Here is a 14,473-nt window from a genome sequence, read left to right on the forward strand (position 1 = left end):
AATGGTACACATGTAATCTGCAATCCTCAAAGATGGAATCATGCATTAAAAACCAAACTAGTTTATTTATTTATTCAATAAACTTAATGGTTTTTAATGCTTCCACGTCCAATTTAAATATTAATATTGTATAAATAAATGTTTATTCTTACAACATTTATGTTCGTTGGTACTCATAATTTCTTTTTTTACTACCTGAGTTCTCATTTAAATCACCTTGAAATAATAAGGTTTTACTTATTGTAACAAGCTAAAACAAAATATAAAAATGCTCAAATGTGAATATATCATTGAAAAGTAATTACAGTGATTGGAGCGTTCAAATACAAGGGGAATCCATACTCAGCTGGAAAGAAATGTTTTGCTCTTACTTTTTAAAAAAATCCATTTTCTATAATACAATGTGACAAACCATAGTTGATATTGTCCTTCTACTCCCCTTTGGTTTGGAAGCCATCATTGTAAATCTCAGCAGGATTTACTGCACTTCAACACCTATTACCTTACTTGTTTGACAATTGCAAATAACCTCATTTGCAGAATTTAAAAGGGGGAAAAGAAAAAGTCAAATGCTTAACAAAAACAAGCAAAAAAAAAAAAAAAAAAAAGCTGCGTACACATTCACACATTCACACTATTCCAGGTTAGGGTTGTTGCTTTATATAAATAAAAGGGATACAAATCAACTCATCCGTAAAACAAAAACAAACTCTACTTTCTACACACTCTGTAGTGGTTACTGTGAGGCAATTGATACATATTGGGTATATCTTGTTGTCTGACAAGCATTTACTGAGTTAAATGTTAGATGATCAGACTGTCTGTAGTGTTACCCAGCATGGGACCATCATAAGGGGAGGCGGGAGGAAAAAGTGTTGTCATGGGATAAGTAATGAAATTGGAGCTCAGAATGATTGGCGGGGTCCTCCTAAGAACAAAGGTTCTTCACAACGGTGAAATGCAGCAGGCATGGCCTTCATGTATCAGGCTAGGCAGGCCAACAAAATGGATGGTGCTTCTGATATTAACATAGCTTCGTCCAAGCATTCCCAAGAAATGTTTAAAAAAATTCTAAAACTATACTAATGGAGCAAAAAAGATTTCCTATCTATACAGCAGTCTCTTCATTTAAAAAAACCATAATATACAAATTCCAATGACGTATAAAACAAAGTCCAAGATGTGAATGGCAAGAGACATGGATAAAACAGGAAGACTGATGCTACAAAGAAACTGCAAAAAACATATGTACAAGACCCTGTTTTTCCTCGTATTTTATAGATTGTAATGCATGTTTAACAGCAGCAGTCGAGGATGTAGTTCCAGGCACCAGACTGCACACTTAGCTCCTACTCCAGGGGGTTGGGGTCCCCCTTTGCATTTCTGTCACCAAATGACACTTGATATACTGGTCTCCCGTGGCAAGAGGGGCAGTATCGCACTGTTTGTGTGAGCTTCATCTGGATTCTGCTCTCTGTTAGTTTTTGTCTGCGGCCGCTGCCCATTGATAAGTGTCATAGGGATGTTGCAGTAGGTATGCTGGTTACCTATTGAGGTAAGAGGCAGGGTGCCAGTAGGAGGTACATCGTATTCATAGCTTCTATAATAGTGTTTCTGGCGCATCTGTGAATGATACGTATTATGAAAGGTGGAGCGCAGATCTGGATGGGCAGTGGCAAGAGCAGTGGAGGTGGCAGCAGCCATTGAAATTGCTGAGACCGTCTGCAGTTCCCCAAAGGGCCCCTGCTCACTGACATCTAAAACCTGCTCGTGTGTGATGGGTTCTATCCTCTTAAAAGGCATTTCGTACTGTAAACGTTTCCAGAATTTAGAATTCAACTTGTTGCATTTTGGTCCATGCCATTTAATGACAGTTAGAAGCTTGATGGTATGTTTGAGGGCCTCGACCTCCTGGTAGTTCATAATTCCCCGGAGTTCACTGCATTCAATCAGTATTACTTTAATTTCTCCAGTGACTAGCATGTTCCGAAGCCTGGTTTCCAGTTCGAAGATGCTCCAGCCTCTCCTTACCACATAATTTGGAGTCATGACGATGATCAGTCGCTTGCTTTGGTCTACACATCTTGCCACATCTTCAATGTAGGCTATAAAAAAAGACAGTTGCTCAAGATCAGTCGAAGCAAGCATCTCACCCAAAAATCTCGGTAGAAACAAATGAGCTAAATTCTCCTGTCCAGGAACAGTTGGCTGAACACTGAAAAGTATTGATTGCATACATTCATTCAATTTCCCCTCCCCCTGACGTGAATGGGTTTCTATTCATCAGAATATTTGGGTACTGGCTAATTTTTTGTACAAATACCAACATCTGCATGTGAGCAAGGCTATGTATTATCATCATCATTCTTCTGTTTTAAAAGTCATTCTGTGCGGTAACAGAACAATGACCATGTGATTTAGGGGACCAATCATACACAATAAACTCACAAGTTACTCTTGTGTATATTGCAGGGTTGGACCCTTAGTCTGTCTTTTTTTTTTTTTCCAATGTTGCCTCCTGTGAATTAACGCTCAGATTATTGCAGATTTGAACAACAACTTTGCTGCTAATGTGTATTTTTTTTCTTTTTAAGATAAAAGATTCATTACTGCCTTTAGTAAAAGTAAATTAGAATAATCCAGTCAGAAGGTGGCAGTTTGAAGGCTACATGGAAGCTATGGAGATGGACTTTACAACTTCTCACTAAAGCAGTAACTAAAATTGGGCAGGACTATGGAAAATAAACATGAACAAGTAGTAAATGAACAAAACTAAGCACTACTTAGCTAATTTTGCTCTCTATGAAGATCTCCAGTACCCACACCAAAAACTCATCTGCTGTGAATACTAACAGAATGCCATGGCATATAGCATTCCTTAAAAGAGACACAAATGTATCACTCCACTGTTGTACTAGTTTCAACACAAATCTATTATCCCCCTTATAGAAAGCTTGATTGGTTTCTGGAATAAGCAAAGGGCTAAATTCTGAGTCCTTACTCCGATTTTACTCAGTGCACATTCAGGGCCATGGGAATTTGTCCAAGTATGGACTGAGTTAAAACAGATTAAGAACATCAGTATTTGATTCATAGATAGAAAGGCTCCACACCAAACGGTACAAAATACTGGTCTTGTCATGCTTTCCTGTCTATGTCTTTCCTGAACACTATCATCTTAACTGAAAATAATACCCAACCAAATACGCAAGTGATATTTTAGAGAAGAACAGAGGCAAGCCAACAAATATTTTAAAAGTGCACCTCGAAAATCAGATAAAATATTTTTTAAAATGATAGAGAAAACTCAGAGATAAGACTCTGAGGATATTATGATAGAAAGCACATTGTTGCAACATATATGTATTTTCTGTTTTCCCCATATAGGAAACACACACAAATGGCTGAATATAACTTACTTCCAGTGGGAATCAAATCTCTGTCTGGTATGAACAACTTGTACCCATAATGCTTTTCAAGCATATCTGGTAGGATCTCAAGAGCAAATCGTTCTTCTTCCCCAGTTTCTTGATTCCACTGGTCTGGATCCACTTTGGTATAGGATAGATATGCATCATAATCTTTGTTGTCTAAAGAAAGAAAGAAAGAAAATGAGGTATTTGACTTGATCTTCAGACAATAATATGTTTTCACTAGATAATTTTGTATCATCAGCAAATGCCATAGATAAAGTATCTAGTTTTCACGTCCAGATATGGAACCTCTCATTTATCCTGTTTTGACACTGATGGAGTTATGCCTAATTTACACAGATGTAAGAGAGCCCATGGTCTTACCCTGAAGGTGATTTGTGCATATATATTTGTATGGATGGCTATAAATGCAATCAGTTCACCTGTTTGTTTTTTGGTGTTATTTGAGCAGCGGGAGATAATTCCACTAAAAAAATAAAATAATGTAAAGCCTTTTCTAGCCTTGAGAAAAGAAAGTAAATATCTATGTTAGTGCAAAATTTGCATATTTAAACACCCAAAAGTCCAGAAATGAAATAGTTAAAGTTAATTAGTATGCACTGCATGTTTGTACTGCAATATCTTAGACTACCTTAATATATGCAATGCCTAACATATATACAGTGGCCAAGCACTCCCAGTCAAGCTGAATTGTGCTCGATGCAAGACTGGAGAAGTTGATGGAGGGCAAAGGTGGCTTTATGCCTTACTGTTGTTTTAACTTAAGTCTGCTGCCTAAAGTAACTGATCTAGCACCCAGGGCCTTCTGACTCTGTCCCACATCATGGGCCCAGAAGTGTTTAGTGTAAATGCTGTTCTATGCCACCCTCAGTTTCCCCTATGCAGGAAGGGGGTTGGGGGGCAGGAAGTGACCAAATATGTGCAATATAAACAAATAAAGGGCCCAATGCTGCAAAGATTTAAACACAGATGTGACTTTACTTATATGAGTAGTCTCATTGACTGTACATGAGTAAAGCTACTGACATGGTTAAGTTTTTGTAGCATTGGGCCCCAATGATGCAATTTAAATCATAATTAAAATATTATGAATGTTCTGACTTTTGAGTGTTTAAATTTGCACACTTAATGCTGCCTTAACGTAGGATTTGTATTTAATATGATCTTTTTCATTTCAATCTGAGGGGAAAAAAACCACCCTTTTGGGAAATTTGCTTGCTGTGCTTACTTGTAAGACTGAATGAAAGAAGCCATCATTAATTTTCATTAGAAGGTCAATAATGGCAAGTGCTCTGGAACTAATTCAGTGGAATAAGAGGTCACATTTTGATTTTTGTTGTGAAGAAAGTAGAGAAAAATCAATGGCAGGAGTAATGAAATGTTAACATCCTTTAATTCTCTAGACAGTATTATGCACCAGACATAGAAAATATCAATTGCTTGAAAAGGAGGCTTGATTGAATATTCTACTGTGTGCCATAAGTAATGTTATATTCATTCAATGCTGAATTCAGCTATTTACTAACAACAAATCCTTTTCTCACTTTACTCCTTTTTACATTTTAACAGCTCCTGTTTAAAAAAGCACGCGGAATGCAGGACTAGTGCTGCCTGTCTATACAAAATGAATATATGACATCTTACATATTGTTCTGCTCCCTTCTCCCTGTGAACCGTACACTCTATACTCTAACATTTACAGATGATACAAATCATACCACAGCCACACTAGCAACTTTACAAGCATAACATTATATCAATTCCCCATTATACTGTTTTGTACTTGAGCTGTATTTTCTTCCACATTGGAATCAAATATCAAGGAGGTGTGTTTGTGTGTGTACAACAGACCAGAAGATCTCCCTGAACTATAAACACTTTCTTCCTGGATAATTCCTTCAGTCATGCTTCACTGCAGTATTTGGAATATCAAAATTCATCGAGACAGAAACAAGTCTCATGTCACAAACCAATGGCTTGTGACTTCACTGAATGAATGAAATAGGAGGTAGAGGCTGATTATAGAGGAGAAAGCATCTGATTACACAGAAATAGGCTGTGTATTTTATATTATTAATCAGCAATAAGGTAAAGAGATTATTGGAAAACTACCACAACTAGCTGTATGAAACTTTGGTAATTTTACATTTTAAAAAAATTATGTTTGATTGAAAGGTGCTATAGCATTACAAGTAGCAACAATAATGATACTTGCTTGAGCATGGCCATGGTACTTTAAACTTCCTTGATTGGGTATGTGACTGCATTAATTTCTCTAGGGATACATTATAAGGAATAATGAGTATTCAGACAAACTGGTTTGAAGGCATCAGGGCATTTCCTATTGAGACAGTTTGTACATTTCTAATCTGAGGGAAAATTGTTCGCATTCTGTCATTGGTTTCTTGCTTAAATGCAACAGTGTAATATTTATTTCAACAACATCTTTCTTCTATACCATAGAGGGTCCAGCTCCAGTGTCTCCACTGACTACAACTAGGGTACAATTTTACAGAGAGACGTGATCTCTCAGACAACCAGATCACAGGTTAACTAGAACCATGCAGGTTAAAATTAACACCTTGACTTCCTACTATAACAGGGGTTCTCAAACTGGGGGTTAGGACCCCTCAGGGGGTCGCAAGGGCATTACATGGGGGGGGGGGTCACGAGCTGTCAACCTCCTCCCCAAACCCCGCTTGCCGCCAGCATTTATAATGGTGTTAAATATATTTAAAAGGGTGTTTAATTTATTAGGGGGGTTGCACTCAGAGGCTTGCGATGTGAAAGGGGTCACCAGTAAAAAATTTTGCTCCTGCTGACATAACTGCCAACTTATTAACTCCACATCCATGAGTGGCATAGCGTCAAGGTCAATGTAGTTAGGGCGACGCAGTGTCAGTGTAGACACTGCATTGTTTATGTTAACTGTTACTGGCTTTCAGGAGCCTTCCTATAATGCCCCACAGTAACAGTACAATAGATACAAGCTATCTTGGTGACGACACACACCGCTGACACAAGTGTTTCACAACCCTGACAGGAAGTTTTTCCTAATGTCCAACCTAAACTGCCCTTGCTGCAGTTTAAGCCCATTGCTTCTTGTCCTTGCCTCAAAAGTTAAGGAGAACATTTTTCTCCCTTCTGCTTGTAACAACCTTTTATATACTTGAAAAGTGTTATCATGTCCCCTCTCAGTCTCCTCGTCTCCAGACTAAAAAAACACTTTTTTTTCAATCTTCCCATATTTTCTAGTCCTTTAATCATTTTTGTTGCTCTTCTCTGGACTTTCGCCAATTTGTCCACATCCTACCTGAAATGTAGCATCCAGAACTGGACACAATACTCCACTTGAGGCCTTATCAGCATGGAGTAGAGCGGAAGAATTACTTCTCATGTGTTGCTTACAACAATCCTGCTAATACATACCAGAATGATTGTTTGCTTTTTTTGAAACAGTGTTACACTGTTGACTCATATATAGCTTTTGATCCACTATGACCCCCAGAACCATTTCTGCAGTACTCCTTCCTAGGCAGTCATTTCCCATTTTGTATGTGTGCAACTGATTGTTCCTTCCTAAGTGGGGTACTTTGCATTTGTCCTTATTGAATTTCATCCTATTTACTTCAGACTGTTTCTCCAGTTTGCCCAGATCATTTTGAATTTTAATCCTATCCTCCAAAGCACTTGCAACCCCTACCACCGTGGTATCATCAACAAAGATTATAAGTGTATTCTCTATGCCATTATCTAAATCATTGATGAAGGTATTGAACAGAACTGGACCCAGAACTGATCCCTGCACGACCCCACTCAAAATGCCCTTCCATCTTCACTGTGAACCACTGATAACTACTCTCTGGGAATGGTTTTCCAACCAGTTATGCACCCACTTTATAGTATCTCCATCTAGGTTGTATTTCCCTAGTTTGTTTATGAGAAGGTCATGCAAGACACTATCAAAAGCCTTACTAACATCAAGATATACCACATCTACTGCTGGCCCCATCCACAAAGCTTGCTACCCTGTCAAAGAAAGCTATTAAGTTGATTTGGCATGATTTATTTTTGACAAATCCATTCTGACTGTTACCTATCACCTTATTATCTTCTAAGTGTTTGAAAATTGATTGTTTAATTATTTGCTCCATTATCTTTCTGGGTACTGAAGTTAAGATGACTCGTCTGTAATTCCCCAGGTTGACCTTATTTCTCTTTGCATAGATTATCACTATATTTGCCCTTTTCTAGTCCTCTGAAATCTTTCCCGTTTTCCATGACTTTTCAGAGATAATTGCTAATGACTCGATATCTCCTCAGTCAGCTTCTTGAGTATTCTAGGATGTATCAAGTCACTTGAAGACACTTAACTTGTCTAAGTAATTTTGAACTTGGTCTTTCCTTATTCAAGCCTCTGATCCTACCTCATTTTAACTGACATTCACTATGTTAGATGTCCAAATTGCTACTACTTGCTACTAATCTTTTTGGTGAAAACAGAAGCAAAAAAGTCATTTAGCACTTCTGCCATTTCCATATTTTCTGTTATTCCCCCCCCCCCCACACACACACCATTGAGTAAAGGGCCTACCCTGTTCTTGGTCTTCATCTTGCTTCTAATATATTTGTAGAATGTTTTCTTATTATCCTTTATGCCTCTAGCTAGTTCAATCTCATTTTGTGCCTTGGCCTTTCTAATTTTGTCCCTATGTACTTGTGTTATTTGTTTATATTCATCCTTTGTAATTTGACCTAGTTTTCACTTTTTGTAGGACTCTCTTTGGAGTTTCAGATAATTGAAGATCTCCTGGTTAAGCCGGGGCAGTTTCTTGCCATACTTCCTATCTTTTCTATGCAGTAGGATAGTTTGCTCTAGTGTCCTTAATAAGGTCTCTTTGGAAAAGTGCTAACTGTCTTGAACTGGTTTTCCCTTTAGACTTGCTGTGCATGGGATCTTACCTACCAACTCCCTGAGTTTGCTAAAGTCTACCTTCTTGAAATCCATTATCTTTATTGTGCTGCTTTCCCTCCTACCATTCCTTAGAATCATGAATGTTACCTTTCATGATCACTTTCACCTAAGCTGCCTTCAACTTTCAAATTCTACTTCCCTAGTTAGAGTGACGTAAGCTGCCTTGTATTGACCTAATTTTGTAGCGTAGACCAGGCCAGATTGTCACAATTAAACACAAGGTGGAACAGACTGTTTAGCATAAGGAATTAATACATGTTGCAAGAGACCATTCAAGATGAAGTGGGACATTAACACTTCTGCAGTCGTAGAACAAAGGAGGGATAGTGGGTTACTGAGTGTTGTAATGAGCCATAAATGCAGTGTCTTTATTGAGTTCATGGATTTTTAATATCTAGCAGAGTTACGAATTTAACCTTCCAGGCTCATCTTTTGAAGGTCCTATGCAGGTTTCCTTTGAGGATGAGGACAGAGAGTTCAAAGATGGAGTGATCATTTTGTGAAAAGTGTTTGCTGATCGATAATATGATGTTTTTATCTTTTATAATTTTTCTGTGAGTTCATTGGGGAGCATAATGATTGATTTGTTTCATCCACATAATTGTTATTGCAGCATTTAGTGCACTGGATGCGGTGGATCACATGTTGTGATTGTGTAGGACAACTGGATTACAACTGCCATGTCCCCATCAATAGTCATAGGAAAAAAGAATCATCTCACTGCACACCCAACAGTTGACAAAACCACACTCTTGACCATTACATTGATTGGTCAGGGAGGGAAAAGACTGACTCTGAAATCCCTAACAAATATTACATCCACCGTAATCTCTCTACCTCTCAGTGCACAGCAATACAGTCCCTGAAATACAATCACCAGACAGTGACCAAACCAGCAGACAAAGCGGGTACCATTGTAGTCCTCAACTATGATGACTACCTCAATGAGGCTCTCTGACAGCATCTATTATAAAGAACTTGGAGAAGATCTCACACTGCAATTCACCCAGGAATTTAAGAGTGTAATCAAATCCTTCCCCAAACAACTCCAAGAGAAACTTTACAAAATCATACCCCACAAACCCACCCCAGGGACCTTCTACATGCTTCCCAAGATACAGAAACAAGGGAATCCAGGCAGACCCATCATATCTAGCCATGATCCTCTTACTGAAGGAATACTGGGACTCATACAAACCATCCTCAAACCACACAAGGTGCCACTTTACTCCAGTACACAACCAACTTCCTCCAGAAACTCTACAACATTAACAACCTTACTCAGAACGTCATCCTTGCCATCATGGACGTCATCTCCCTCTACATTAACATCCCTCACCTGGGTTGCAAATCAGTTCACACAAATTAAGCACATGAAAAAACAGAAACTAAACCAAAAACCCACAGCCAAAAGCAAAACCCAGAGACATGATGACAATACAATCTCCTCTTTCAAATGAGAATTTACTAATTTATCCTCATTAGCATAAGAAGTGCTATTAAAGCTGCCATCAGTGCATCTTCAGAATGAAAATGTGATTGATTGTTGCTTGCACTTTGGCTTTAAGTATAGATTATGCCATTTCAAAGATTTGTTTTTGTGAGGCTTGCATGCATTAGTGATAAACTGAATCACAGTCATTCACTGCCTGCTTCCTCCCACGCTTAGCAGGAAAAACACCTGCTAATTACCACACAAAGACAAGGAAGCTGAAGACTTCATCTGAATCTTTTTGTTGGTAGAGATTAAAAGCAAACTCTAAATATCACCTTTATTTGTGAGAGCTCAATTCCCTTTAACTATTTGAAGATTGCTCTTTCTAACTATTTATCAGGGTAGCACACCTTGCACTGTATCAAGTTGGGCTGCACAATCACATTATATTATGTGAAGTGATTCAATCGACACAACCCTACATGACATATGACATCCTATCACAGCCCCATGAATATTTATAAACATGTAGCTGTAGAGGGGGAAATGATTACTACCATAGACATTTTTGTGAGCTGTTTATTACATGAATCATTTGAAACAACTGAAAAAACAAAGCAAGCAGTGAGGCTAGTTTGAACCAGTTTGCCCGCCCCCTATCCCCAGCATAGCTATGCAATTGAGGCCCCAGCTGCAAAGCACAAGTTCAGTGTATAGCTTACTCCATCTTAGCCTCCCTCAACCAACTCTGCCATGCCAACAGGGAATGGGGGGTGGGAAGGGGAGAGAAGGTTTTCATTAGTTCCACACAGAGGGGACCAGTAGGGAATGGGTCCACAAATTCTGCTGTGTGGCAGATGCAATGTACTTGACCACAAAGCTGTTAACATGGAAAAACCAACACTGCTTGGACAAATGTCACAAGTAGCATTGCTAGGTCCAGGGTTTACTTTTAATGAACTTTACAGCTAGTTAGGCTCTTCATCTCTCTTACGTCTCCTGAAATCCTGTAGAGTAATTAATATTGACTGCAGAAACCTCTACTAGATTGAACAGAGCTGATCACATGCAGATTCCTTTGCTGCTAAATGTAGCCAGTAAGCCACTTCTGACTTTAGCAGACGTTCCATTTCTAGATCAATGGGAAACTTGATGGATAACTAATTCTCCTCCTTCCCCAGAGTACATTTCAGCATAGTATAGATTCAGATATAACTAGGATTTCAAGAAAAGAAATAAAATAAGAGACCAGATTCATCAATGCCATACTGATTCAAAGGCAATTTCATACAGCAAGCTTTGCTATTTTTAATTACCTTGGTTGATAAGAAATTATTTAAATGGGTATCGAGAGATTTTCCCAATGATTTTAGCCATTTCAAAACAATATTAACAAGTTCTAATTTGAGTGAGCTTCATAATTTGTGAATACACCAAATGTATTGGAGGCATTTTATTTTCCATCTCCCTCAACAGAGTGAAGAGTGTAATTGAAATGTTTGATTGACTGCATGGGCATCCAGAGAATCTAAAAGTCGTCACGAGTCTTTGCAAAATTTAAAAAAGTTTTCTTCCCCTAACATTTATTGAAGGCTAATAGAAAATAGAAATTCATCATGCATTTAAATAATGGTGAGTCAATTTTAGTGTTTATGAAAGTAAGGGACTGTTAGCATTGGGGTAACCATAGTGCAAGCATTTAATGTGAAAAATTCCCTAGATATAATAGCTCAGCTTTCTGAACAAAGACAATTATGCTAATTTATCTGGTGACTTTGACACACGCAACATTTGGGATTACATCGTTTCAATAGTGACTGAGGTTTGGATTTTAACTTTGTTCTCAACTGATCAATGGCTCTGGTACATCTTACCCCCAACCACACACATTTAAATAGCAAGTGAACCAATTCTGTAATGAGCTTTAATGTAGTTAATTATTTTGCTACCTTCCAATCAATTCATTAACTCTTTTTGAATTTTAGAAGCCTAAATCTCACGATACATTGCTAAATTACACTGTTTCTAGGATATTTTATATGAATACTAATATAAACCTTTTCCCTAAAAAACTGAATTTCTGAAACAAGGCTGATATTGCCTGAAAATAGGTAATAATTCAGAGCAGGTGAAAATCTGGTGTAAGAGGTCTGAAAGATTAATACAGTGCCACTATTTCAAACATACAAATGTTATCATCTATATTTCTGCTGATTTGCAATTGTCAAAACTCAAATATGGCATTGATAGATACACGAGATAGAATATTATTTTATTAACAGAACCAAACTGAGTAATCTATTATTAATGGTAGATCTTTTGCTGAGCTTTATTCTAATTTCATATTCCTAATAAAATTAGAAAAAAAAACCCTGTTTAGATGCACTCTCAGTTGCTCTCATTAACTGTAAAAATTTAAATTAAATTCTACTTCTGAAGATTTAATACTTGTTAAATAAAATATTAGATACATTAGAGTCTTAGAAGATTTATATGAAAACCCAAACACTCCTATAAGAGTTTTAGAGTTCTAAAAAGATTATGACATTTAAAAGATAGTGATATTAACTATTCTCTCTATTGCTGCAAAATGTTTACCAGTCGAATGCAAAAACTACAAAAGGAATATTACTATAAGGTATCCAACGAATGAACATGCACTATATGCTACCTGAGTGATCTATGAAAGGTGAGCAGACACTAAACACGAGGAAAAATATTGACTGCATTATTTTTTTGGATGAATTCATAGGCTAATGCAATTTGTGAACTGGGAGGCAGCCTTGCAAGGGTGAGGTTTGCTTTGCTTTTCTGGTCACAGGTGGGTAGCGTAGGTTGGGATTTTCTAAGTTTCCTCTGTTGAAGCCATTTTTGTAGAAATAATTAAATAGTCTATGGGCAAGAGAAAGAAAGTGTCTCTATAGCCTGCTGTTTACAGCCCTCAACAAGCAGATGGGAGACCCAGGTTCACGTCCTTGGGCCAGTGACTAATTATTTATTCAAAGTGGAACAACTTTAACAGAGAGTCCCACATCAGAACACCCCATAGTCTGACACCTCTTAGGCGAGTTCTCTAAGCACCAGAGACCCCCCTATTTAAATGCTTTCTCCCCATCAGGGAAACAGTTGAATTGAACCTGGGTTTTTCACATCCCAGCTGAGTGCCCTAACCACTGGGCTAAACCTTATAAGGGAGGCATTACTACCTCTTCCTTTGGCCACTTTGTGAATTCAACCTTGTAAAACTGCCTTGAAACAAAATGTTTCAGGTTGAATGAAATGGTTTGTTCCACCCAAAATAGACTTTTTCAATTTGATGAAATTTGTCAGAATTTTCAAATTTGGTTCAAACCCAACTTCTCCCTCCCCCCCCAAACTACCAGGAATCTGAAAAATCAATTATTTAGTGAATTAGAATGAGGAAAAAATGGTTTGGAGACACAGACCCTCAGCCTATGTCTTGAAACAGGCTCCAATTTTCCTTAGGCTTAAAAAAAAAAAAAAAAGAAGTATGGAAGGAGTACAGTCACTCATGTCCCTTCCCTAACATACAGCACTACTAACCTCAAGTTAAACCTGCCAGATTGGGTTATGCCAGCTGTGATCTTCAAATCTCTCATATCTTTGAGACTACTCTGGGGTGAAAAGAACGTAATACACCTCTACCTCGATATAACGCTGTCCTTGGGAGCCAAAAAATCTTACCGCGTTATAGGTGAAACCACGTTATATCGAACTTGCTTTAATCCACCGGAGTGCGCAGCCCCGCCCCCACAGAGCACTGCTTTACCGCATTATATCCGAATTTGTGTTATATTGGGTCGCATTATATCGGGGTACAGGTGTAGATACTAGGGTGACCTTTTCTATTAGAACATTCCAAAGCATGTAAATAGTTGATAGAGCAGCTGGCTAAGGCCCAGAAGAGACCATATAGTGGAAATACCTACCCACACTTTCTGTGCTATATGAAGGGCTTTGCTAACTCATATGCAATTTTTAACATGACAGTGTATACATTTGAACAGTCTTTTATTTCTATTCTATTTCTGGAACAGGTAGCCTATATCCGTCTTCTTCTTACAGTTAATCTTATAAAGAACATTACTATGATAATGCTATTTTTTTGTGAATTTCAGTTAAAATTATGCCTTAATTGCAATAAAAAAAATTAGGGAGACACTAACAATAGAACCCATTTTTCTTTTAACTAATAAATTTCAGGGATACAAGCTACAAACCCCCATCTGCAGACATAAATTGTGATTTTACTCTTTGAATGACATTTCAAATGCAGCCAAATGCCTAAAACTAAAAAGATTTAAAGTGAGTCAACACTGAGACTATAAATTTTAATTAAGAGGAGAAATCCTCTTTTTGTATAATTCTATCACTAACTCTACTACTAACATTTGGAAGGATTAAAGCTGCATTTTTGTGTAGTGGCTTTATTTGATAAAATTTGAAATTGATCTTCAAGAAATAACATTTCTTATTAGCAAACTGTGCCTACAGCCAATTAGAACTCATATGCACACTTGAGGTTGTTACTGCAGTGTTATTTCATTGGTCCCCAGGGAAGATTCTGTAATTGGGAATGTGTCACTAGCTTCAGCAGCAATCGCAGAG

General features: G+C 37.7%; 1 protein-coding gene across 1 annotated transcript in view; it reads right to left on the reverse strand.

Moving 5' to 3' along the window:
- Nucleotides 1–654: 654 nt before the first annotated feature.
- The window catches only part of IL1RAPL1 (interleukin 1 receptor accessory protein like 1), a 1,145,215-nt gene continuing 1,131,396 nt past the window's right edge, over nt 655–14,473 (reverse strand). Inside the window, exons 10-11 of the mRNA XM_054005933.1 lie at nt 3,420–3,590; nt 655–2,105 (exon numbers count right to left, since the gene is read on the reverse strand). Of these exons, the coding sequence (XP_053861908.1) occupies nt 1,387–2,105; nt 3,420–3,590 (890 nt within the window). The 3' untranslated portion in view covers nt 655–1,386. The remainder of the gene's footprint in view (nt 2,106–3,419; nt 3,591–14,473) is intronic.

Source organism: Malaclemys terrapin, chromosome 1, assembly GCF_027887155.1.
Source record: "Malaclemys terrapin pileata isolate rMalTer1 chromosome 1, rMalTer1.hap1, whole genome shotgun sequence".
NCBI classification, from domain to species: Eukaryota; Metazoa; Chordata; order Testudines; family Emydidae; genus Malaclemys; species Malaclemys terrapin.